The sequence below is a fragment of the Phytophthora cinnamomi genome (assembly GCF_018691715.1).
Source record: "Phytophthora cinnamomi strain GKB4 chromosome Unknown Contig120, whole genome shotgun sequence".
In the NCBI taxonomy this organism is placed as follows: Eukaryota; Oomycota; class Peronosporomycetes; order Peronosporales; family Peronosporaceae; genus Phytophthora; species Phytophthora cinnamomi.
The window spans coordinates 79,281-100,416 of record NW_027151053.1 but is presented as its reverse complement, the minus strand read 5'-3'; the positions used below and the strand labels follow the sequence as shown (position 1 = coordinate 100,416).

The 21,136-nt window shown below is 52.3% G+C and overlaps 10 protein-coding genes across 10 annotated transcripts; 5 read left to right on the top strand and 5 right to left on the bottom strand.

Moving 5' to 3' along the window:
- Positions 1 to 347: 347 nt before the first annotated feature.
- IUM83_08875 (Imidazolonepropionase) lies at positions 348 to 1,649 on the top strand (the record flags this gene model as incomplete). Its single annotated transcript, XM_067933271.1, has 1 exon — positions 348 to 1,649. The coding sequence occupies one exon, from the start codon at positions 348 to 350 to the stop codon at positions 1,647 to 1,649; it is 1,302 nt and encodes a 433-aa protein (XP_067781074.1).
- Positions 1,650 to 1,880: 231 nt separating this feature from the next.
- IUM83_08874 (general transcription factor iih subunit 5) lies at positions 1,881 to 2,306 on the bottom strand (the record flags this gene model as incomplete). The annotated part of the gene is made up of 3 exons (XM_067933270.1): positions 1,881 to 2,012; positions 2,102 to 2,153; positions 2,272 to 2,306. 3 exons carry the CDS (start codon positions 2,304 to 2,306, stop codon positions 1,881 to 1,883), a joined length of 219 nt encoding a protein of 72 aa, XP_067781075.1.
- A 1,288-nt stretch (positions 2,307 to 3,594) lies between these two features.
- IUM83_08873 (putative secreted RxLR effector protein) lies at positions 3,595 to 4,113 on the bottom strand (the record flags this gene model as incomplete). Its single annotated transcript, XM_067933269.1, has 1 exon — positions 3,595 to 4,113. One exon carries the CDS (start codon positions 4,111 to 4,113, stop codon positions 3,595 to 3,597), a length of 519 nt encoding a protein of 172 aa, XP_067781076.1.
- A 335-nt stretch (positions 4,114 to 4,448) lies between these two features.
- Positions 4,449 to 5,684, top strand: IUM83_08872 (endonuclease iii--gpd superfamily base excision dna repair; the record flags this gene model as incomplete). Its single annotated transcript, XM_067933268.1, has 5 exons — positions 4,449 to 4,772; positions 4,845 to 4,968; positions 5,039 to 5,279; positions 5,353 to 5,467; positions 5,532 to 5,684. 5 exons carry the CDS (start codon positions 4,449 to 4,451, stop codon positions 5,682 to 5,684), a joined length of 957 nt encoding a protein of 318 aa, XP_067781077.1.
- Positions 5,685 to 6,868: 1,184 nt separating this feature from the next.
- On the top strand, positions 6,869 to 7,213 carry IUM83_08871 (Thioredoxin, nucleoredoxin; the record flags this gene model as incomplete). Its single annotated transcript, XM_067933267.1, has 1 exon — positions 6,869 to 7,213. The coding sequence occupies one exon, from the start codon at positions 6,869 to 6,871 to the stop codon at positions 7,211 to 7,213; it is 345 nt and encodes a 114-aa protein (XP_067781078.1).
- Positions 7,214 to 7,828: 615 nt separating this feature from the next.
- IUM83_08870 (Thioredoxin, nucleoredoxin) lies at positions 7,829 to 8,173 on the bottom strand (the record flags this gene model as incomplete). Its single annotated transcript, XM_067933266.1, has 1 exon — positions 7,829 to 8,173. One exon carries the CDS (start codon positions 8,171 to 8,173, stop codon positions 7,829 to 7,831), a length of 345 nt encoding a protein of 114 aa, XP_067781146.1.
- Positions 8,174 to 9,725: 1,552 nt separating this feature from the next.
- On the top strand, positions 9,726 to 11,576 carry IUM83_08869 (phosphoribosylaminoimidazolecarboxamide formyltransferase/IMP cyclohydrolase; the record flags this gene model as incomplete). Its single annotated transcript, XM_067933265.1, has 1 exon — positions 9,726 to 11,576. One exon carries the CDS (start codon positions 9,726 to 9,728, stop codon positions 11,574 to 11,576), a length of 1,851 nt encoding a protein of 616 aa, XP_067781184.1.
- Positions 11,577 to 11,973: 397 nt separating this feature from the next.
- On the bottom strand, positions 11,974 to 13,344 carry IUM83_08868 (phosphatidylserine synthase; the record flags this gene model as incomplete). Its single annotated transcript, XM_067933264.1, has 1 exon — positions 11,974 to 13,344. One exon carries the CDS (start codon positions 13,342 to 13,344, stop codon positions 11,974 to 11,976), a length of 1,371 nt encoding a protein of 456 aa, XP_067781183.1.
- Positions 13,345 to 13,724: 380 nt separating this feature from the next.
- Positions 13,725 to 17,821, bottom strand: IUM83_08867 (Phosphatidyl inositol kinase (PIK-B); the record flags this gene model as incomplete). Its single annotated transcript, XM_067933263.1, has 6 exons — positions 13,725 to 14,182; positions 16,445 to 16,586; positions 16,654 to 16,908; positions 16,977 to 17,054; positions 17,129 to 17,470; positions 17,546 to 17,821. The coding sequence occupies 6 exons, from the start codon at positions 17,819 to 17,821 to the stop codon at positions 13,725 to 13,727; spliced, it is 1,551 nt and encodes a 516-aa protein (XP_067781180.1).
- A 1,318-nt stretch (positions 17,822 to 19,139) lies between these two features.
- IUM83_08866 (Drug/Metabolite Transporter (DMT) Superfamily) lies at positions 19,140 to 21,047 on the top strand (the record flags this gene model as incomplete). Its single annotated transcript, XM_067933262.1, has 10 exons — positions 19,140 to 19,220; positions 19,346 to 19,443; positions 19,536 to 19,614; positions 19,682 to 19,756; positions 19,848 to 19,960; positions 20,040 to 20,117; positions 20,178 to 20,222; positions 20,288 to 20,450; positions 20,523 to 20,603; positions 20,667 to 21,047. 10 exons carry the CDS (start codon positions 19,140 to 19,142, stop codon positions 21,045 to 21,047), a joined length of 1,194 nt encoding a protein of 397 aa, XP_067781101.1.
- Positions 21,048 to 21,136: the final 89 nt, after the last annotated feature.

Below are 21,136 nucleotides of genomic sequence, written 5' to 3'. Positions count from 1 at the left end.
GGACAGCCAAAGCAGGAGTGCGATGGTCGTGCTGCGATTGCTTGCTGTTGAACTTGTAGCCATCTTGACGGCATATTAACATACGGTCAGTACTTATGTCTCACTTTAGACTCCATATCAGTAGTTAAAGGGGATGGGCCATATGCGATAATTTGCGAAAGTACTGAAGTACGCAATTGATTGGACGTAGAACTTCATTGGCTGGAATGATGATCAATATCTCTGATTGGCTAGACGCCCTTCAACATCCTCACGGATGGGTACACGTACTTGCCGTCCTGCGGATTTGATGCACCATTCGCGCTTTTGCCTCCTTCCAGCAGTTGTCTGCCCAACCTGCCGTCAGCATGAGCTCCTTCCGTCTGCGGGTCGCCAACGCGCGCCAGATCGTGCAAGTTTGCGCCCACGGCGAGCCGTTCAAGGCCGGCGCCGCCCAGAAGGACCTGGCCGTGCTCGAGAACGCGTCGCTGGTCGTGGACCTGGCCGGCAAGATCGCGTCCGTTGGCCCCGCCGCGGACGTGGACGAGTGGCTGAGCGTGCAGCCGCAGCCCGTGACCTTCGAGGAGGACGTGGACGCACGCGACATGGTGGTGCTGCCCGGCTTCGTGGACGCGCACACGCACCCGGTGTGGAGCGGCAACCGCGTCAACGAGTTCGCCATGAAGCTCGCAGGCGCCACGTACATGGAGGTGCACGAGAGCGGCGGCGGCATCAACAACACGGTGCGCCACACGAAGAAGAGCTCGGAGGCCGAGCTGTCGGCGTTGCTGCGCACGCGACTGGACCGCATGCTGCGTGCTGGCACGACGCTCATCGAGGCCAAGAGCGGATACGGACTGGAGACCGACACGGAGCTCAAGATGCTTCGCGTGCTACACGCGGCCTCGACGGGCGACGACGCCCACCCAGTTGAGATTGTGTCCAACTACTTGGGCGGTCACTCCGTTCCGGACGGAATGACGGCTGCCGCGGCCACTGAAGACATCGTGAACAAGCAGATTCCTGCACTTGTGCAGGCCAAAAAGGACGGCGCCATTTCCCCCGAGTTCATCGACGTGTTTTGTGAGAAGGGCGTCTTTGAACATGACGACACCCGTCGTATCTTGGAGGCGGGCAAGAAGGCTGGACTGGAGATCAACTTCCACGGAGACGAGATGCACCCCATGCAGTCCGGTACCATGGCTGCCGATCTCGGCGCACGTGCCATCTCGCACTGTGAAATGCTGACGCCCGAAGATCTCCACGCTATGGCCGCTCACAAGCCGGAGCCTGTGTTCGCCGTGCTGCTGCCGACGACCAAGTTCATCCTCAAGCTGCCCAACCCTCCGGCTCGTGACATGATCACTGCTGGTGTCCCCGTGGCTCTCGGCAGTGACTACAATCCGAACGCGCACTGCCTCTCCATGGCGTTGACCATGAACATGGCTTGTGTGCAGTTCGGCATGACCATGACGGAAGCGCTTGTGGGCGCCACTATCAATGCTGCTGCGTCGATCAACCGCTCGGCTACTCACGGCAGTCTGGAGGTCGGCAAGCAGGGAGACTTGGTGCTGATGCGCGCGAGCCAGTGGGAGCAGATCATCTACGAAATGGGCGACCCTCCTATCGAGCACGTCGTCAAGAAGGGAGTCCTCTACTCAACCCACTGATCTCCTCCCGTTAGAAGGTTACCAACCACACACGTAAGCTTAGACACAACATTTGAGTCAAGCAATTTTGCCTCAACGAAAACGAAACTACCGGTTGATTGTCCCGTCAGATCCATGTTCTATGAATCATAGAACTCGCCTACGTAGCCACCGTGTGCATTCGTCCTTCTTGTCCGTGCTGGAGCTGTATATCCTCGAAGCACAGTAAGCGAAGGGACTGTATCTGGCCTATTATTGCGTGGGTGGCTGGTATGTGTTCTTCTCGTTCCACTCGTCCATCTTCTTCTCGATGAAGGCGATGACCTTCGGGTCCGGCACAATAAATAGGTGCCTGTCGTCCAGATCTTCAATCACAAAACGTTGCTGCCAATTATGAAAAGTTCACAAAATACACAGTCGGTATAAGTGAAAATAAGTAATAATAATAAATAAATCAGCCCCAAAGCACTGACCTGCACTGCTGTCTCGTTGAGATGCAGCAGATACTGCTTTGTCGCCGGGTCGCTGCGAAATACAGACGATATCTCGTGGGTCAGAGACAGCTAAAGTTACCGCGAGGGAGGCAAACGCGAGCGCCGTATCTTGTGCATCCGTCGCGAGCACAAGAGGCCAAGGCGCCTACCATTTGACGAGCACGCCCTTGTTCGCCGTCGGCATCCTTCGTCACCTGTCAGGTGCGACCCGCAAATGACCAAAAGAAATGTATAGTGTGGCGTACACCAATATGTATTGTTCATTTTTCGAAGTAATATTTACCTATTAATATGCAATTATTAATTATTATATGTATTTTATAAAATTGAGACTCGCAAACTTGAGAAGCACAAATCTCGATGATACGCACTTTTGTGGTGAGAAAACTGTTTGTACCTAACTAAACTGGGTTGGTGCGAGCACGACATCATCACCACCACCGCTACATTGTAATTGTAAACCCTAGTGCGCCTTACACTCAGGGAATCGGTGATCTAAACTCTCCAACATACAGTAGGTCATCTAGGGAGTTGGTCGGCACCTCGGCAAATATCGCATCTTTGGTGATAAAGTATAGATCCTCCCGAGACCATGCCAAATCGCACGAGGGACCTATTAACCTACAAAAGACTAGGCAATTCGGGATAATCTATGGTTTTTCGTGTGCAAATCAATCGCTCAAGAGAGGCAATGTAACTATTTGAATATCACGCTTTTCACGAACTCCTGCACTTGAGCACTCCAATGCCAACTGTAACGCGCTTACGCTCGCTACCCTTCGATCTTATCCAAGTGCATCGACTCGAGCATGCACTGGTTCGATAGGGAGCGAGATCAACACGTAGAGGCGAGGGTTCTGAGCGAAGTATGAGGGGGCATACTGCTTGCTTGGTGTGGTAATGCACAGACATGGTATTGAATTGGTGCGAATATGAACCCGCTAGCATGCGAGGACACATCTCGGCATCTGTCCAGTCACCAGCGTACCGGTCGAGATCATTAACTGGGGTTCGTCAGTGTGCAGGCAGCACTGGACACACTTACACTGGTATTTTGACTTTGTATTGTATGTGGACATGGAAAAGTCTACGTAAATCGGCAGAACACACAGCTACACGCTGAAAAAACCGTGATTTGCTGGGAGATCGATTTAATCACGATATGCTTGCTGCCTCGAGAAAGATGTGTCTCCTCAGAGAACCACCACTTATTCGCGCAGTTAGGGGTATTTCACCATCTACCGGGTATCCCGCTGGGTTTATACCCGGTCCCAGTAAAAGACCCAGTCTTTGACCAGAATATGCCGAACATGGAAAGCGTTCAGTGTAGTATTCTTTCTTGTCAACGATGCGATACATGTAGCGTGTGCGATATGTGCCAACGACAACCGTATCCGACTCTCGCGTGCAACAATTTAACGAACAGGAGCAAGCAATTCTATACAAATTTGTACATGTCATTTCCGCGAATTTTACCCTGCGACTTTCTTCTGCTGCTCGTTCCACAATTTTATCCAATTATCAGCAGTATGGATAGTGCCCTTCTTGTGTTGTTTTTTCAACCACGCGTCGCCGAACCCGTCGTAGCGCGCGTACCTCGGATCTTTCTTCAGCTCTTCCAAGGTCTTCCCCTTCAAGCCGTATTCCTTGAATATGTCCTGTGGATTTTTCCCTGCTTTCAGCCATGCCTTGTGGTCCGCCTTCTTTCCAGTCAGCCAGGCCTTGTCCGCCAGTTTCTTCGAAAGGGTTTGCAAATTATGCTTTTCGGCGAGCTTGCTCCACTTCAGCAGCACCTGCTCTCCTAAAATGGCCCGCTCTTCGTCCTCATCAATCTTGCTGACTGCTCTTAAGAGCCTCTTGGGTCTGATGATTACTTCCTCACCGAGCTCGGAAATCTGGGCTTGCTCCTCATCGGTGACCGTTGAGAGTGCCTCGCTCGCGACTGTGAGGAGGGCAGCCGCGAGCAGCAGCCGAGCCAAGTTCCGTCGCATCCCTTCTTCTTCCCCGTGTCTTGCGTACTGGATGGCGAATCGGCGAGTGACGCGACGCCAGTCTCCGTCATCTAAATTCGCGATTCACGAAGAGCCAATCCAGAGATGCAGATGCCCAGGCTGCTGCATTACGTATGGCGCGTTACAGTACGAACAGCGCCGTGATCGTGATCACCTACCTCTTCAAACCCTAACTAAATACAGTAGTCAAACCCTACACTCTACTGTTGTGGTGGTGCATTTTATTGATGCGCAGAGTCTTTGCGAGGCAATCTCTCCGACGAGCTCTCTCCACCTCTAACCGCTCAGACTCCGCTGTACCAGGACTAACAGGGATGCGTCTACGCAGCAGTGGTCCGGCAGACGCGGATGCCAGCCTCGAGAGCAAGCCCGTGGTCGTGAAGGTGGAAGCGGAGCGACAGCCGTCCACCTCGCGGCCGTCTCGTCGTCGCATTAAAGCCCAAGAATCCGTCGGCGTGAAGCGAGAGAAGGTTGAAAAGGTCGAGCAAGACGCTGCACCTCCGACCCCGAAAAAGAGAGCCAAGAAGATAAAAGAGCGCGTGCCTCGCCAGGAGCCCAGTGGCTGGAGGGAGATCCTGCGCGGCATCGAAGAGATGCGGGCGAACAAGGACGCGGAGGTGGACAAGTATGGCTGTGAGGTGAGGCCGATGCTGGTTGCAAAGTTGCAATGGAGAAGAGGGTCTCTGAGTTGTTCTGCTTACGATTGCCAGGTGTTCTTCGACGAGAGTTTTCCGCCACACGTGTGTCGCTTCCACGTGCTGATAGCGGCGATGATGAGCAGTCAAACCAAAGACCCGGTGAACGCCGCGGCAATGGGCCGCCTCATTAAGCATGGTGTGTCTTGCTGTGTACGACAAAATTGCCGTGATCTCTAGCTCAAAAGTTCACTGGTTGTGTTGCGTAGGATTGACTGTCGAATCGATGCTTGAGATCGACCAGCAGGAGCTGGCACAGCTCATTCGACCTGTTGGTTTCTTCAACCACAAGGCAAAGTACATCAAGCAAACCTCTGCGATTTTGACCAAGCAGGCTGAGGTTGAAGGTAATGATATTGTCGATATCCCAAACACGTACGAGGGACTCGTCGCACTGCCCGGAGTCGGGCCGAAGATGTCGACGCTTGTCATGAACTGTGCATGGAAAAAGTACGGCTGCACTTCTAGTAGTATGTTATTTGGCTCCAGGTTGGGATGCTAACCTTTATTGTTTCAAACGCAGCACCGTGGGAATTTGCGTTGACACGCACGTGCATAGGATTTCTAATCGACTAAAGTGGGTGAAAACGTGGAACAAGAACAACCCAAAGTCTCAGGACCCGGAGAAAACGCGAGCAGTACGTCCTATAATGTACTGGTTTTGAGCTTCCGAGATTTATCGTTTAATGTTGTGGACTGCAGGAGTTGGAAGACTGGTTGCCGAAGGAACACTGGGGCCCAATCAACCCTCTGCTCGTCGGCTTTGGTCAGACCATTTGTCTCCCACGCGGGCCAAGATGCGACAACTGCAAAATTCGTGGTATTTGTCCGTCTGCAAACAGCTCCGCCATCTGAGTATACAAGCATCCAATACAGTGACGGGTTGTGCAAAACGTTTCGTCGGAATTAGGAAATTGTCAGCTTCAGGCGATGCTTGCGACTTGGCATAAAACGAGTCTATTGAATAGTACTTAAAGTACAGTACGACAATAGCCATGCATGTTTCGAGTCCACAATGCGTTCGTGTTCTCAGCAGTGTGAAAATGCGATGGTTCGTACAACAACTCGAAACGAAAAACAACCGTAAACAAAGTGTCGTTCAACAACAACCATACTTTGAAAGGAAAACCGCTATAGAAATCTATGGTCAAGTTGTACTACGTAGTATTTTACTTGGCCGCTTTCTTTTTCGCTTCCTTCATCAGCTTTATCCACACAGTATGGACAGTGCTCTTCTTCTGTTGGGCTTTCGCCACAGTCATCAAAGCGCGCATAGCGGATGTGCGTCGGGTCTAGCTTCAGCTCTTCCAAAGTCTTGCCCTTCCAGCCATATATTCCTCGAATTTGAACTGAGACCCTTTCCCTCCCTTCAGCCAAGACTTGTGCTCCAGCTTTTTGCACAGTGCCTTCACATTCTCCTTCTCTGCAAGCTGTGCTCGCGTCATTTGACGCCACAATGAACTTCGGCGTTTCATAAAAATATCGATAGTATATCCTAAGATGAGAGGCTGCAGTACACACTCCGGGACATGCACAGGATCGCAATCTTAAGTCCTGGTCTCCAGACAATGTTCGCTTCCTCTCGCAATCCTTCACATCACAAACGGACACCACCTCGGATGCAGCCTCGCATTGGCTCCGAAAGAACAATGCTTCATCAATGCTTCCACTCACCCTTACTTACTTACTTAATAATTACCCTGCACGCATGAAAGCTGTGCCAGATATCCCAGATACTGGCATCGAACACAATCAGCCTTCTACGATAATCATATCCTGAGTGCTTGTGCTGAGATCTAGACGACACAAATACGTAGAGAAATTTTCAAAGCATGTTGACGTGCATTTTGACGTAAGTCGGCGCCTTTCACTTCGTGCCTGCTAGATGAATCGGTGCGATTCCTCTGAAATGGAGAGAAGAAGATTTCTTGAGATCTGCCACTGCACAGGGTTCTTGGCGCTCAGTCCACCCACTCCGCATTTTGCGCTCAAGCACTCAAGTGTCCTGCAATCCTGCAACCCAAGGCCTGGAATCCGAGATGATCAAACGCTCGATCCTCGCTCTACTATTGGTGCTGGTGGCAGTCCTGAGTTGTGCCCACGCCGATGATGCAGCTCCCCATAGTCTGGAGGATCTCCCGCCTGGAGTGACCCTCGTCGGCGACCAGGAACCGATCCCAGCTTCACACAAGGAGCAGTTGGACGAGCAGTTCGGACCCCGCTTCTTTCCAGGCGGCTTCCGCCGCCGCTTTCGATTCCCGTGGGTCGGTGGCTTCCGCTACGGCTGGCGCTACCCGATCGGCTACTGGAACACGTTCGGGCGCTCCATCTTCGGCCCGAGCTGCCTGTTTCGCCGCGAGTTCGGTGGCTACTTCTACTGCTAAGCTGCGGTAAAATTGCTGCTGGACAGCAAGGCTCTACGAAAAGGAGACCTCTTCAAATGACGCTGCTGAACGAGAGGTAGCGGCAGTTCTAGCATTCCATAATTGAAAACAAAATGATTTGAGTTTGTGCCTGTTGTTGTCTTGTTAATTCAGTGTTATCAGCTTGATGCTACGGCGGGCAATCACATTTTCATCTTCCAGCCAGCAACGGGTTCGGTGTCTTTGGAGATGCTTCACTGTTGTTGTTGTCTTTCATATTATCGTACTCTGGCTGCTTCGGTGAGCTCTGGCTGCTTCGGTGAGCTCTGGCTGCTTCGGTGAGCTCTGGCTGCTTCGTTGAGCAGCCAGAGTACGATAATATGAAAGACAACAACAACAGTGAAGCATCTCCAAAGACACCGAACCCGTTGCTGGCTGGAAGATGAAAATGTGATTGCCCGCCGTAACATCAAGCTGATAACACTGAATTAACAAGACAACAACAGGCACAAACTCAAATCATTTTGTTTTCAATTATGGAATGCTAGAACTGCCGCTACCTCTCGTTCAGCAGCGTCATTTGAAGAGGTCTCCTTTTCGTAGAGCCTTGCTGTCCAGCAGCAATTTTACCGCAGCTTAGCAGTAGAAGTAGCCACCGAACTCGCGGCGAAACAGGCAGCTCGGGCCGAAGATGGAGCGCCCGAACGTGTTCCAGTAGCCGATCGGGTAGCGCCAGCCGTAGCGGAAGCCACCGACCCACGGGAATCGAAAGCGGCGGCGGAAGCCGCCTGGAAAGAAGCGGGGTCCGAACTGCTCGTCCAACTGCTCCTTGTGTGAAGCTGGGATCGGTTCCTGGTCGCCGACGAGGGTCACTCCAGGCGGGAGATCCTCCAGACTATGGGGAGCTGCATCATCGGCGTGGGCACAACTCAGGACTGCCACCAGCACCAATAGTAGAGCGAGGATCGAGCGTTTGATCATCTCGGATTCCAGGCCTTGGGTTGCAGGATTGCAGGACACTTGAGTGCTTGAGCGCAAAATGCGGAGTGGGTGGACTGAGCGCCAAGAACCCTGTGCAGTGGCAGATCTCAAGAAATCTTCTTCTCTCCATTTCAGAGGAATCGCACCGATTCATCTAGCAGGCACGAAGTGAAAGGCGCCGACTTACGTCAAAATGCACGTCAACATGCTTTGAAAATTTCTCTACGTATTTGTGTCGTCTAGATCTCAGCACAAGCACTCAGGATATGATTATCGTAGAAGGCTGATTGTGTTCGATGCCAGTATCTGGGATATCTGGCACAGCTTTCATGAGTGCAGGGTAATTATTAAGTAAGTAAGTAAGGGTGAGTGGAAGCATTGATGAAGCATTGTTCTTTTGGAGCCAATGCGAGGCTGCATCCGAGGTGGTGTCCGTTTGTGATGTGAAGGATTGCGAGAGGAAGCGAACATTGTCTGGAGACCAGGACTTAAGATGGCGATCCTGTGCATGTCCCGGAGTGTGTACTGCAGCCTCTCATCTTAGGATATACTATCGATATTTTTATGAAACGCCGAAGTTCATTGTGGCGTCAAATGACGCGAGCACAGCTTGCAGAGAAGGAGAATGTGAAGGCACTGTGCAAAAAGCTGGAGCACAAGTCTTGGCTGAAGGGAGGGAAAGGGTCTCAGTTCAAATTCGAGGAATATATGGCTGGAAGGGCAAGACTTTGGAAGAGCTGAAGCTAGACCCGACGTACATCCGCTATGCGCGCTTTGATGACTGTGGCGAAAGCCCAACAGAAGAAGAGCACTGTCCATACTGTGTGGATGAAGCTGATGAAGGAAGCGAAAAAGAAAGCGGCCAAGTAAAATACTACGTAGTACAACTTGACCATAGATTTCTATAGCGGTTTTCCTTTCAAAGTATGGTTGTTGTTGAACGACACTTTGTTTACGGTTGTTTTTCGTTTCGAGTTGTTGTACGAACCATCGCATTTTCACACTGCTGAGAACACGAACGCATTGTGGACTCGAAACATGCATGGCTATTGTCGTACTGTACTTTAAGTACTATTCAATAGACTCGTTTTATGCCAAGTCGCAAGCATCGCATGAAGCTGCCAATTTCTCCTTGCCACAATGCAGCTCTTGGCTCCTCTCCTTGCTCTTTTCGGCCGTGCTGTCGCAGCCGAAGGCGCATGTAGCACCCGTATCACGCCCCCAGCAGCGGCGATGCCCACGCCGGCAGCTTCTGCCATAAAAAAGATCGCCATCTTCAACTAGCACAAGTCTCAGATATGTGGTCCACACGTTGCCTCCCTTGATTGAGCAACGGCCGCACGTTTAGAACGGCGTGTTGCTCAAACAGGTGGGAGGCGTTTCGACCAATCCAAGCTGGGATGTCGTGAAAAAACAGCCAATTAACGCCGGTAGAACACGCCGTCCAAAGCGGTGGTGCAGATCCGAGCAGCTCCGGTACATGTACGTCGGCTGATCCCCATTCCGCATCAGGTGCCCAAGCCCCCAAGCGTCTCCAAGCCCTCGCCCCGCCATGAGCCACATCCTGCACGCCGTGACCACGGGCTCGCAGGCCTCGCTGGTGCCCATCAAGCGCGCGCTGCTGTCCGTGTCGGACAAGACGGGCGTGGTGGAGCTGGCCACGTACCTGTCGCAGCACGGCGTGGAGCTGCTGTCCACGGGCGGCACGGCCAAGGCGCTGCGCGACGCGCAGCTGCCCGTGGTGGACGTGTCCACGTACACGGGCTCGCCCGAGATCATGGACGGCCGCGTCAAGACGCTGCACCCGAAGATCCACGGCGGCCTGCTGGGCGTGCGCGGCAACGCGCAGCACGAGGCCGATATGGCCGCCAACGGCATCCAGAACATCGACCTGGTGGTGCTCAACCTGTACGCCTTCGAGGCGGCCGTGGCCAACGGCGGTGACTTTGACACGTGCATCGAGAACATCGACATCGGCGGGCCGTCCATGCTGCGCTCGTCGGCCAAGAACCACAAGGCTGTGGTCATCTGCTCCAGCCCGTCGCAGTACCCGACGCTCGTGCAGGAGCTCGAGGCCAACCAGGACTCGTTCAGCACGTCGCTCGAGTTCCGCCGCAGCTGCGCCGCCGCCGCCTTCTCGCTCGCGGCCTCGTACGATTCGGCCATCTCGTCGTGGCTCAACGGCCAGCTCGGCACGAGCGCTCCCACGGTCACCCGCGTGTACAAGAACGAGTTCCCGCTCAAGTACGGCTGCAACCCGCACCAGAACCCGGCGGCCATCCTCAGCCGCGTGGGCAGCAAGCTGCCCTTCACGGTGCTCAACGGCACGCCCGGCTACATCAACCTGCTGGACGCCGCCAACGCCTACCAGCTCGTGCGCGAGCTGCGTCTGTCCCTGGGCCTGCCCGCCGCTGCCTCGTTCAAGCACGTGAGCCCGGCCGGTGCTGCCGTGGCGGTGGACCTCGAGGACGGCCTCCACGCCGCCTACGAGGTCGGCAACGTCTCGCTGACCCCGCTGTCGCTCGCCTACCTGCGCGCTCGTAACGCCGACCCGCTGTCGTCGTTCGGCGACTTTGTGGCTGTCAGCGACGTCGTCGACGAGGCCACCGCCAAGATCCTCAAGCGTGAGGTGAGCGACGGTATCATCGCCCCGGGCTACGAGCCGGCGGCCTTCGAGATCCTCAAGGCCAAGAAGGGCGGCAAGTTCATCGTGCTGGAGGCCGACCCGAACTTCGTGCTGCCCGACATGGAGTACCGTGAGGTTGCTGGCATCACCTTCTCTCAGAAGCGCAACGACGTCATCTTCTCGGCTGAGAAGCACCTGGCGGACGTGCAAACGTCTGGCGCGGGTCCGCTGACGGACGCCAAGAGGCGTGACCTGGCCCTGGCTGCTATCACGCTCAAGTACACGCAGTCGAACTCGGTGGGCTACGCCAAGGACGGTCAGATGATCGGTGTGGGCGCCGGCCAGCAGTCGCGTGTGGACTGCGTGAAGCTCGCCGGCCGCAAGGTCGCTATCTGGCACCTGCGCCAGCACCCCAAGGTGCAGGGCCTCGCATTCAAGAGCGGTGTTAAGCGTCAGGAGCGTGTGAACGCCCGTGTGCGCTACATTGAGGGCGACATGGCGCCCGCTGAGCTTGAGACTTTCAACGCCCTCTTCGAGACTGTCCCGGAGCCGCTGACGGCTGCTGAAAAGGAGGAGTTCCTCAAGAACCTGACGGATGTGAGCCTTGCGTCCGACGCCTTCTTCCCGTTCCGTGACTCGATCGACCACGCCACGAAGCTGGGCGTGCGTTTCATCACCCAGCCCGGTGGCAGCACCCGCGACGCTGACGTGAAGGCCGCCTGCGAGGAGTTCGGCATCACCATGGCCTTCTCCAACCTCCGTCTGTTCCACCACTAAGTTGGTAGAAACGGAGAGCGATGACAAGGTTGACGAGCAGCTTGGGTACCCCCGCGTTTTCGGTTCGAGATAGGCCCGGGCGTGCCTTCGCGTTTGCAACCATCTCTCGTGTTGGTTGCAGCACTTCCCGATGAGCGTTCGCTAGCATGTAATCAGATTTATCTAATGGACCGCATGTTTGCTTTTCCAGGACTTCTTTGCCTTTATTTCATGCCAGTAGCAGCAGAATGTAAAATGAAAATGCGGCATTGCCACGGCGCTCTATTGGTTTCGCGAAATGGTGCCTCTATCTGCTGCTTTTCTAACTGTCGGTGGCAACACAGTGCTAGCTAGCTGCCCTCGAGCTCTCACCTTATACCTACACCTGGCAACACTTGTGTTGTCACTCTCGAATCTTCTACTGCGTCTTCTTGTCCTCGTCCAGTGGCTTGTTCAAGAACTTGAAGTAGATCGTAGAGCCGACCACGAGCACGGCAAAAATCGCTGCCCAGATGAGTTTGACATACATCGGGAAGGGCTCCGTGAACATGCCTTGTCCGTGTTTGAAGATCACCAGAACCTCAGTGACGACGACGGCAATGCCCAGCCATGCACGCGGACCCAGCTTCCTCACAGGCATCTTCTTGCCGCCGTGGTAGCTCATGGTAAACGAACAGAAGATGTAGTACTCCGCCACCGCGTAGCTTCCAGCCGAGTACCAGACCGCAAGGCGGTAGATGTTGACGTTGCTGCTCGCCGGCACCCACAGCACCGTCTTGAGGAAGAACGAGTTGAGCATCATGACCGACAGGATCGTGACCATCGACATGACGCGCCAGAATCGCTCCGCCGACCGGAAGATCTTCCAGTCGTACGCCATCCAGTAGGCGGGCGTGAATTGCGCCAACGCACGCTTGGCCTTGCCGCTCAAGTTGGGGATCTTGCGAATGCCCACCCAGTTAAAGCGGCGCATCTCGAAGTACCTGCAGATCTTCATGCCCAGGTAAATGCCCGCCGCGTTGCACGTGAAGATGTCGAAGAACAGGTGATCCCACCAGCACTCGTTAAAGTTGGCGAGCCAGTGGCTGAACGTGATCTCGTACAGCTCGAACATGACGCTCAGGATCCACGAGATCATCTTGCTGCGCACCATGATGGAGCCGACGATCCAGCCGAAGAAGTGCATGATCACGAACCGGTCGAAGAACGTGGCCCTGATGTTGGCGATGGGCGAGTCCGGGTTCTCGGGCGTGAAGACGCGGCAGTCGGCGGCGTACGACGTCTCCGGCAGCTCCTGGCCCAGGTTCGAGTCGAAGACCTTCATGAACTGGCGCGCGTCGCTCGTGCGCAGGAACAGCAGCAGGATCAGCAGCATCTCGTACAGGATGAAGAGCCCCGTGAGCAGCCGCCACACGATCGGGTGCGGGCGCACGAAGTGGCCGTCGGGCAGCTGCAGGCTGCAGTACGTGAGGAAGAAGACGCAGGCGTACTTGACGCCGCGCCGCACGTCGGCCGCGAACTGCTCGGCCGGGTCCTCCAGCGGCTGCACGGGCTCGTGGAAGGCCGCGTACACGATCCAGAGCATGAGCAGGAAGCCGGCGGTCAGCGTGTGCGGGCTGCTGATCCACTGGTCCTCGTTGTCGTCGTCCACCTCGACCGTCTCCTCCATGCTCCACTTGCGGTTTTCGTAGTTGCTGCCGGGCTGCGTGCCGTAGACCTCCGGGTCGTCGTCCAGGTCCGAGTTGCGGCGAGAGCGCAGCACCGTGCGCTGCGCCGCGTCGTCCTGCATGGCGTCGCTCAGTAGCTCCTGGCCAGAACGGTTCTGGTCTCTGCGGCTGAGGATTGATTGACTTTTTTGTTGGATGCGAATTGCTGACGCACTTTTATTGCAAAAACTGTCGACCACGGTACGAAGCGCGATAGAAAATTGAAGTGGACGGGAATGCTGGTGAGGAATATTATTGTGTCGGATAGGGTATGGATCGTTGAGGTGATAACCATGGTGACGAAGAAAAGAAATATTGTGATGAAGCAATACCAGCGCAGCGATGACATGTTCGTGCAGTGAATTGGCGATGAAAGGTGTATTATTGATGATGAGTTTTGCTTTATATCAAGTAATGGGAGTTTGGTTGCAGCGAACCAAGATTTAGTCGGTCACTTGTGAGCTTAGTGAGCCATGAGGTGCACTGCATCGTTGAGTTTGGTGGTGGTGGTGTGCAGTGCCACGTGAATAAGTTTCTTGAAGGCTTCACAGGCCTCGTCGTCGGGCAGATCGAGCATCAGCGTCTTGTGCACCCACTTGATGCAGCTCGCGCTATGGAGCTCCGGGATACCGCACGTGAGTGCGAGTACCAGTAACGTGATGAGCAAGTTCGAGTTGGTTCGAAGCACTTGGAAGGCGTCGCATGCGAGTTGCTGGAAGTGTTTGTAGTTTTCACTCTTTTTGCCGCCCATAGTATCCAGCATCGATGGCGTGAAGACGAACGGGGCACGCTCACGCTTTACACCCAGCTTCGTCTTGAAGTTGCCCAGGAAATGTCCGAAGTCAATGTGGAAGAACTTACCCGAACGCTGCAACATGATGTTGTCGTTGTGGCGGTCTCCGATACCAAGGACGTACGTAGCTACACAGTATCCAGCACAGGAACGTATGAAGTTCTGCGTTGTTTCAATGTCTCGACTGGATGTGGATTTCTTACGTCTCCGAGGAGACATCGGGAAACAGGACGAGACGGATCGTGTCCGCTCTTCCTCCTTTGCTGGGATGCTATGTGCTGATCCATTTGGTGATACCGAGTCAAGAGCGAGATCTGCAGATTTTGCTTGAGTTTTGGCTTCAGGGGAACTCGGCTGCTTGAATAACCAATCCGAGAGAACACCATCCTTAACTAGGGCGTCCTTTGCTGCGTTGAGTTTACGACCGAGTTTCGTACGTGACTTTGCATGCCGCGCATATATGATGCTTGCTAGCGTCTCGGAATCCCCAACAACCTCGATCATGCCGATTTCATCTCCGGTGGAGATGCAAGCATAAGGTAGAAGGCAGAGATCAAGATCTGCTTCTCTCCACAAGTCATCCATCACGCGTAAAATCTGAAGAACGAGTTGATCTTGGCGAAGGTCATCGCCAGCTTTGAAAATCACGTAAGGCCGTCCATGCTGAGCTTTGGCGCTTTCAAACTGCAAGAAAAGTGGGCGCTTTTTCGATTCCATCACGCGGCAGCTATCCACGATAATTTTGTTGCAATATGATCGTGGTTGTAGAGGAAGCTGAAATGTGTCGGGCAGGACAACAGCACGAAGAGCCTCGTGAAGCTTACCCTTGCGCGCTGTCGAAGAAGACTCATTTTAACGAGAGCTGCAACCTCTTCGAGTTTTTTCATGACGTATACGGATTGCCGAATTTCCAGCTTGTAGCTACCACAAAGTTGCAGGTATTGGGAAATTATCAGGTTAAAGCGCTCAGCAGTTTGATGGTTGTGAGCCTCAGCCTTTAGGAACCAATACAGCAAATATCCGATTTGCGATGGATTCATCAGAGCCCTCATCAAAAGGAAACGCGCCAACGCCGAGTCATGATAGCGCTCGTTCTTTAGCGCTTGAACAAGCTGGAGAAGATATAGTTGCAACCGATAATCAGGAAGCGCGTGCATGCATCGCACGGCGTAAGCGCGGACTTTGGGGTCTGAGTAGAGCGGGCTCAATAATTGGAGGGCTTGAAGGTATGTAGGCTGCTTCCAGTGCAACAAGAGGCGGTAGGCTTCTAAAACTTGCTCGCGGTTTCCCCAATCAACGGAGAGTAGAAATGCGGGTAGCAGCGCGGAATCGTCCTTGAGAATCAACCGTGACGTCCAAATGAAACTTCGATCGCCCGTGGATAGATCGATAAGGGGGTCCCGTCGCAGCCGCTGTAAGAGCTTCTGTTTATCTGTTTCTAGGGTGACAGCCTCGTGGCCCTCGTTGCTTTTTTCACTGTTGTCGCCCTTGAAAAAGATCGATGCCCGGAAGGTAATGCTCTTTTTCCTAGACAGACTGGAGAACGCGAACGATTGAGGACACGACCCCGAACACTCCAAAACAATCTCCATGCCACCAACCTTCTGGTGGTTTAGACGCTCATGTCGTAAGCAGTTTTCAATGTCGAGAGGGGTGATGATCGATCCAACTGGAAGCATTAAAACGTTCATTAACGTAGTTCCAGTTCGTAAAGTGTGTCCAAAGTCAAATAGATGAAGCCCACTCCACGCAACCACTTCCCCTGTCTTGGTCGTGAAGGTGAACCTCAAGTGTGAGCCATGAGGGATATCGATCAGTCGTAATCCCATTTCGATACCACCACTCGGGTCACAAGTGATTTCACGCGCAGCTGAAGATAAATGAGTCTTCTCCCCACTTGAGTCAGAATGTGATTCATAATGCAGTAGCGTACTCGTCTCATACAGAATTGTAGACCCATGTTGGATGCTAATCTTCGCGAGTGTAACAGGCTCGGAGACATTCAGATTCACCTTACCAATGGTCAATACGAGCTGGCGGTGATCTTGCGATACTGGGCCTTCCGGTGGAGAAGGAAACATCTCTGTACTCTCGATCTCGCTGCCACCCGTAGCAGTAGAAAAGGAAGTGGTGGCGAATGGGAATGTGGCGATACGTGGAAAAAGCGTTCGTAATGAAAGAAGAGATACCGACCAATCTCCTCCGTGACGAACTTCAGGATGCAGTCATCGTTGCTAGTTGCAGATACTGACTCGTGATCGCTAGAGTCAATCACGACCTCCAAGATGCCAACGATTTTGGTCGTCTCCATTGAGCCCCCATTAGCGTGTATCGAATCAAACTCGAAAATGGAGCTGCAAGTATGATCGTCCCAGGTCTATACAACTCACGTGCCACGTCATTCTCGCCAATCTCTTCGCGTATTAACTCCAATGCGTCCACAATACAAACAGGACCGCCACTATCAAGTACACGCAGCCCTGCACTTGAGGTAATATCTACACTCCGCCTTGATAGCTTCTCATCAGAAAACTGTTCAAATGATGGATACGCGTTAGCAAGACGTAAATGTAGCCGTCAATTGTAATGAAAGGCGTACCTTGATAACCAGCTGTCTATCCGTTTCATCGAGTGCATATATCCTCACTTTGCGAGCCGAGAAAATGGAAGTCAGAGCATTTCTCATGTACTCGAGTGTGTGGTCCAACTCGTTCTCCGGCGTGATGTTTGGAAAGTGTTCCTTGCAAAACGTTTTCACTGAACAATGGGCAAACCCTCCTGTCTCGGCTGTGGGAAATTCACTCCGCTGCCGTACTAGACTGAATTGGAGGGCCCACTTCTTGAAGCTCTCCATCTGTCATTGCCACGCAAACAAAACCTGATAAGTTGGGACGAGGGGGTAACGGTAGTGGTAGAACTTACCTCGCTTGGCTCGGGCATCAGATCGTTCTTCTCTGCGTCAATGAGCGCGCAACTGGCTGCATTGATCTTAAGTATTGACTAATACGCAAAGTGCATCGTAAGTAAGTTATGCATACCATTTTACACAATTGATGTTGGAATCCACGGCGCACCTTCATGGGTATCGTCAGGTACTCTGCCAGCTCCATCGCGATCACTTTCATGTCAGATGCGGCTTGAACGGAAAAATAATCACCAATGCCAAGCCTCAGCTGCGGATAGAATTCTGCTTGCTGAATCGCCATTGCACTGGGGACAGAGGTCTTCGCCAAGGCTAAGTGCCCACTAATGACGATGCAAAAGTCTCCCTCCTGCTGCACCGAGGGGTTTGCGAGACTCAGGGATACCATTTCGCCTGGGCGTAAGCTCACACGGCAGCTAGCCGTAACCAGAGCTTTGATCTCACCCGCCGAGAACGAGTTAAAGTACGGTACACTGCAAATCAGCGAAGTCGGCTGCATTACCAGAACAACATCCCACACTTTAGCCCTCCCCAAACTGTGACTCCACTTTTTAAACTACCAACTTACCGAGATGTTTTGCTGTCGTAGCTCGATCTCGTTTTTAGTTCGGTCGTTGAACTGCATGTTCATGCGCTTCATGAACATGAGCTGTCGGAACGCGAGCTTCCACTTGTTCTCCTTCGTCTCCGGATGTGCCACGGCAGCATTACCGGCAGGTTCCAGTTCAGCTGGTGCAGCTTGGCGAGCCTCTTCAGGCCCTCCTGAGCCTTTCTGAGAAAGCTGTGCGGCCTTGTCATTGACCATCGACAGCCGCATGTCGCCCGGACGCACTACGTCGCCCATACTGCGCCTCGCACCGGAGTACTAAGAAGTCACCGACCGAGTGGCCGTGCCATCGCTTCGCCCCGCGTCCGTTACACGCCGCATTATTGTTAGCTGAGGAAGTGCTGACCCAGAACAATCGCAAGATCCATTATTTCCTGGTGGTAACGCGAATCAAAACCAAAAACCGAAGCGAAAAAAATGATGCTGATACTGTAAAATGGTCCATACCTAACAAAACACTTCGACTTGGATTGTTGTCTGTATGTACTTCCGAGTACATTTCGAGGAGTTAGCTTTGGATGAACTCCCGAGTCAGCTCTTTATTAACGTCGGGGTCCACGTTTATTGACGAAGCTGGCTCATGGACTTGCACTTGCCAAGCTTCAAATTTATCTAGCGATATTAAAACCCTCTTCCCGTTGAGGAGTACATCACGCATTTCGCTCTCTCCATTGTTGTTTTATAAACGGGAAGTTGTGGCTTATATAGTACACCGCAAAATTCCTGTTTCTCTTCTTGCGTTTCAATGGCTGGGAAAGGCGGGAAGTATTTCGATCCACAGCTTTTTCATGGCCCAACCCGCTGTAGCTCCCAATCTACTGTAGTAGGCGACACCACCAAGAATATCCGTAAGCTTGCAGCTACATAGCAACAAACGGGCCTAGCTCGACTTATGATTAATGCCATTCGACTTACTTGTCAACTTTTAGTTCGTTATCGATCTACATGTAGTTGCAGCACGGTGTGTCATCGTACCAATATATGCATGCATCCTATCCAGGCAATAAATTGGTTGGAAGATACAGAAGCATTTGCGGTTTCGACTCCGTAGTTGTCGCATGCTTTCGAAAACTAAGTTGCAGCTTGGGTGAATTACGAAAACAAATGGGTTGGCCACCCGCAATTCGAAGTTTTGCATTGGTAATTCGTTGCCGTTCTGGTAGTTCGCCCTTCAAATCACTATACTGTTATTCACGCACAATACAGTGTCCCCTCCAAAATGACCATTTTCGTCGCTCCATATTGTTGCAATAAAAACTGAACCCTCTATTTTATACATTATGATAGATATACAAATTATAATGTATTATTTTTATTTTCGCTAATTATAGCAAAAATATTTGTAATTATAATGTAAACAATTTGCTTTAAATTACTAATGTATTATTGGTTGGACATCTCTAATTTCACATTGAGAAATTGTCAATTAGTGGTTCAGAAACATGCGACAAGTACGGCCCTGATTGGCCCAATTCCGTTTCTAATAGAATCAGACGGAGCCCGAGCCAAAGCGCAGTCGAGGGGAGAGCTCGTCCGCCTCGCGTCGAGCAGCGCCATGACGTTCAGCACGCCGCCCTTCATCCACCTGGGCATCGACGCTAGAACCGGCAAGTCCTACCACATCTGCTCGCGCAAGGTGCGTCCATGCCCGCTGGAAATACGGCGAGGATCCGATCCTAGTGGCAAAAAGAGCTCTTCGACTGGCAGTCGGCAAATTATTTTGCATGCGTCCTAATTGCTACTCTTGCCCTTGGTGAGTAGTCATTATTGTCTTTTGGGGCCATTTTGCTGCTGTTGGTGGCCATGTCGTCCGAGAGGTTCCTGTTCAAGGTCATGGTGGACCGGATGGAGTCGTACAGGTGTGCAGACTTCCAGCTTGCGTTGGATACGGGGCCGGAGTGATCGAGATAGACGCAATAGATGTGCTGACACCAGGCTGTGGTGTGGCTAGATACTTTTTGTGCCAGCTCATGACGTTCCTGTACATCCCTCCGATGTTTTGCATCGTCAGCTACAAGGCGACGCATGATGTATGTTACGCTGGAGCTTATTGTAAGGTGAATGCAGGTGGATTCTGAAGTGTGGCTGTGCTATCAGGATCTTGTGGAAGACGACGGCATGGAGTTTCCTAAATTTCACTTTTTCGTCATGGGGCTGCTGGACCTCCTTCACGTGAGCTTTCGAAGCCTGGTGACACTAGATTCGGAAACACATCAGTATTCACGGATTCTGTGTTTTGTACGCGGCTCGATGTGAATCGTAGGGGTTGATGCTATTCATTGCAGGAGGCCGAACAGATCCAACGCAGACGCTTTTGTTCATGCAAGCTTCTATCCCCATATCAGCTTGCATGTCGGCGCTAGCTTTTGGTGTCAGGTACGAACGCTTTGATTCAAACTAAAGTTGCGTGGAACAGCCGATGGTGATGCCTTTTATGCTGGGTTTTGCCGGATAGATATACACGTCCCCAAGTTATCGGCATGCTAATTATCACGGGCGGCCTCATTCTATCGTTGATACCTTGTGTTGAAGAGTACGTTCATAGGATTGCAATTTCGGTTTGTATTCTCGCTGACATTCTTTGTCGAAATAGCATCCAGGGCAAAGATTTCGACGACAGAGAAATTGGATGGAACAGGTACGAGCTACAATTCACTTTGCATAGTCGAGAATGCTGACAATGTTTGTGTTGCAAATGTTTAGTGTGTTCTATCTTCTGGCGGCAATCCCGGGTTCAGTGTCAATGCTTTACAAGGAACGCGTTATTCGTGACCAGCCAGTGGATATGTCGTACCTCAACGCGTGGGTTTCAGTCAATCAGTTTATAGCTGGACTGCTAGCAGCACCCCTCATCTTTGACGCCGAGGTACGAAGCTTCTCACTATCGCGTGTACAGATCGAGTCGCCAGCACATTGATATTTTTATTATGTTGTTTAGTTTCTACATCTCGACCAAAAAACAAGCGGATTAATGTGCCTGATTCAAGGAGAAAGCGAGATTTCTACGGATCACTGCTACGTAAGTGAAGGTTGTGATCATTCGCGCAGCTCCATGTTCTTACCTGCGTGTGTGCATTTCCAGTTGGGGCTTCCAATCCTTATTCTCTACGTTTTCAGCAATATCGTCGTGAATGTGCTGCTACTTCAGCTCATCCGGCTCACCAGCGTCTCCACAATGTACGGATGCACGCTTGTGGGCTTTTTGACTTCGTTCGTGGTATTGGCGTGGTATCAAGTCGACCCCGACAATTTTGGCATCATCAACCTCCACGATGGTCTGCGGAACTGGATTCCACCGTCAGTATTCGTTGACGTATTTGCATTCCTGATCATCTTTGCCGGTAAGGTGCTCTATCAGTGGGACCCAGATCCGGAGGTAGCAGCTACGACCTTGTCAGCAGAGGATAAGGAGGCTATGTCGCTGCTCGATGGAGAGGATGACTATGGACTGCGATACACGTAATTTTTTCAGCACATAATACCAGAAACAGCAACAGTTATCATCAAGCGCAGGAAAAAGTTCGGCCGTATGTACATTTGCTCGCGAGGCTC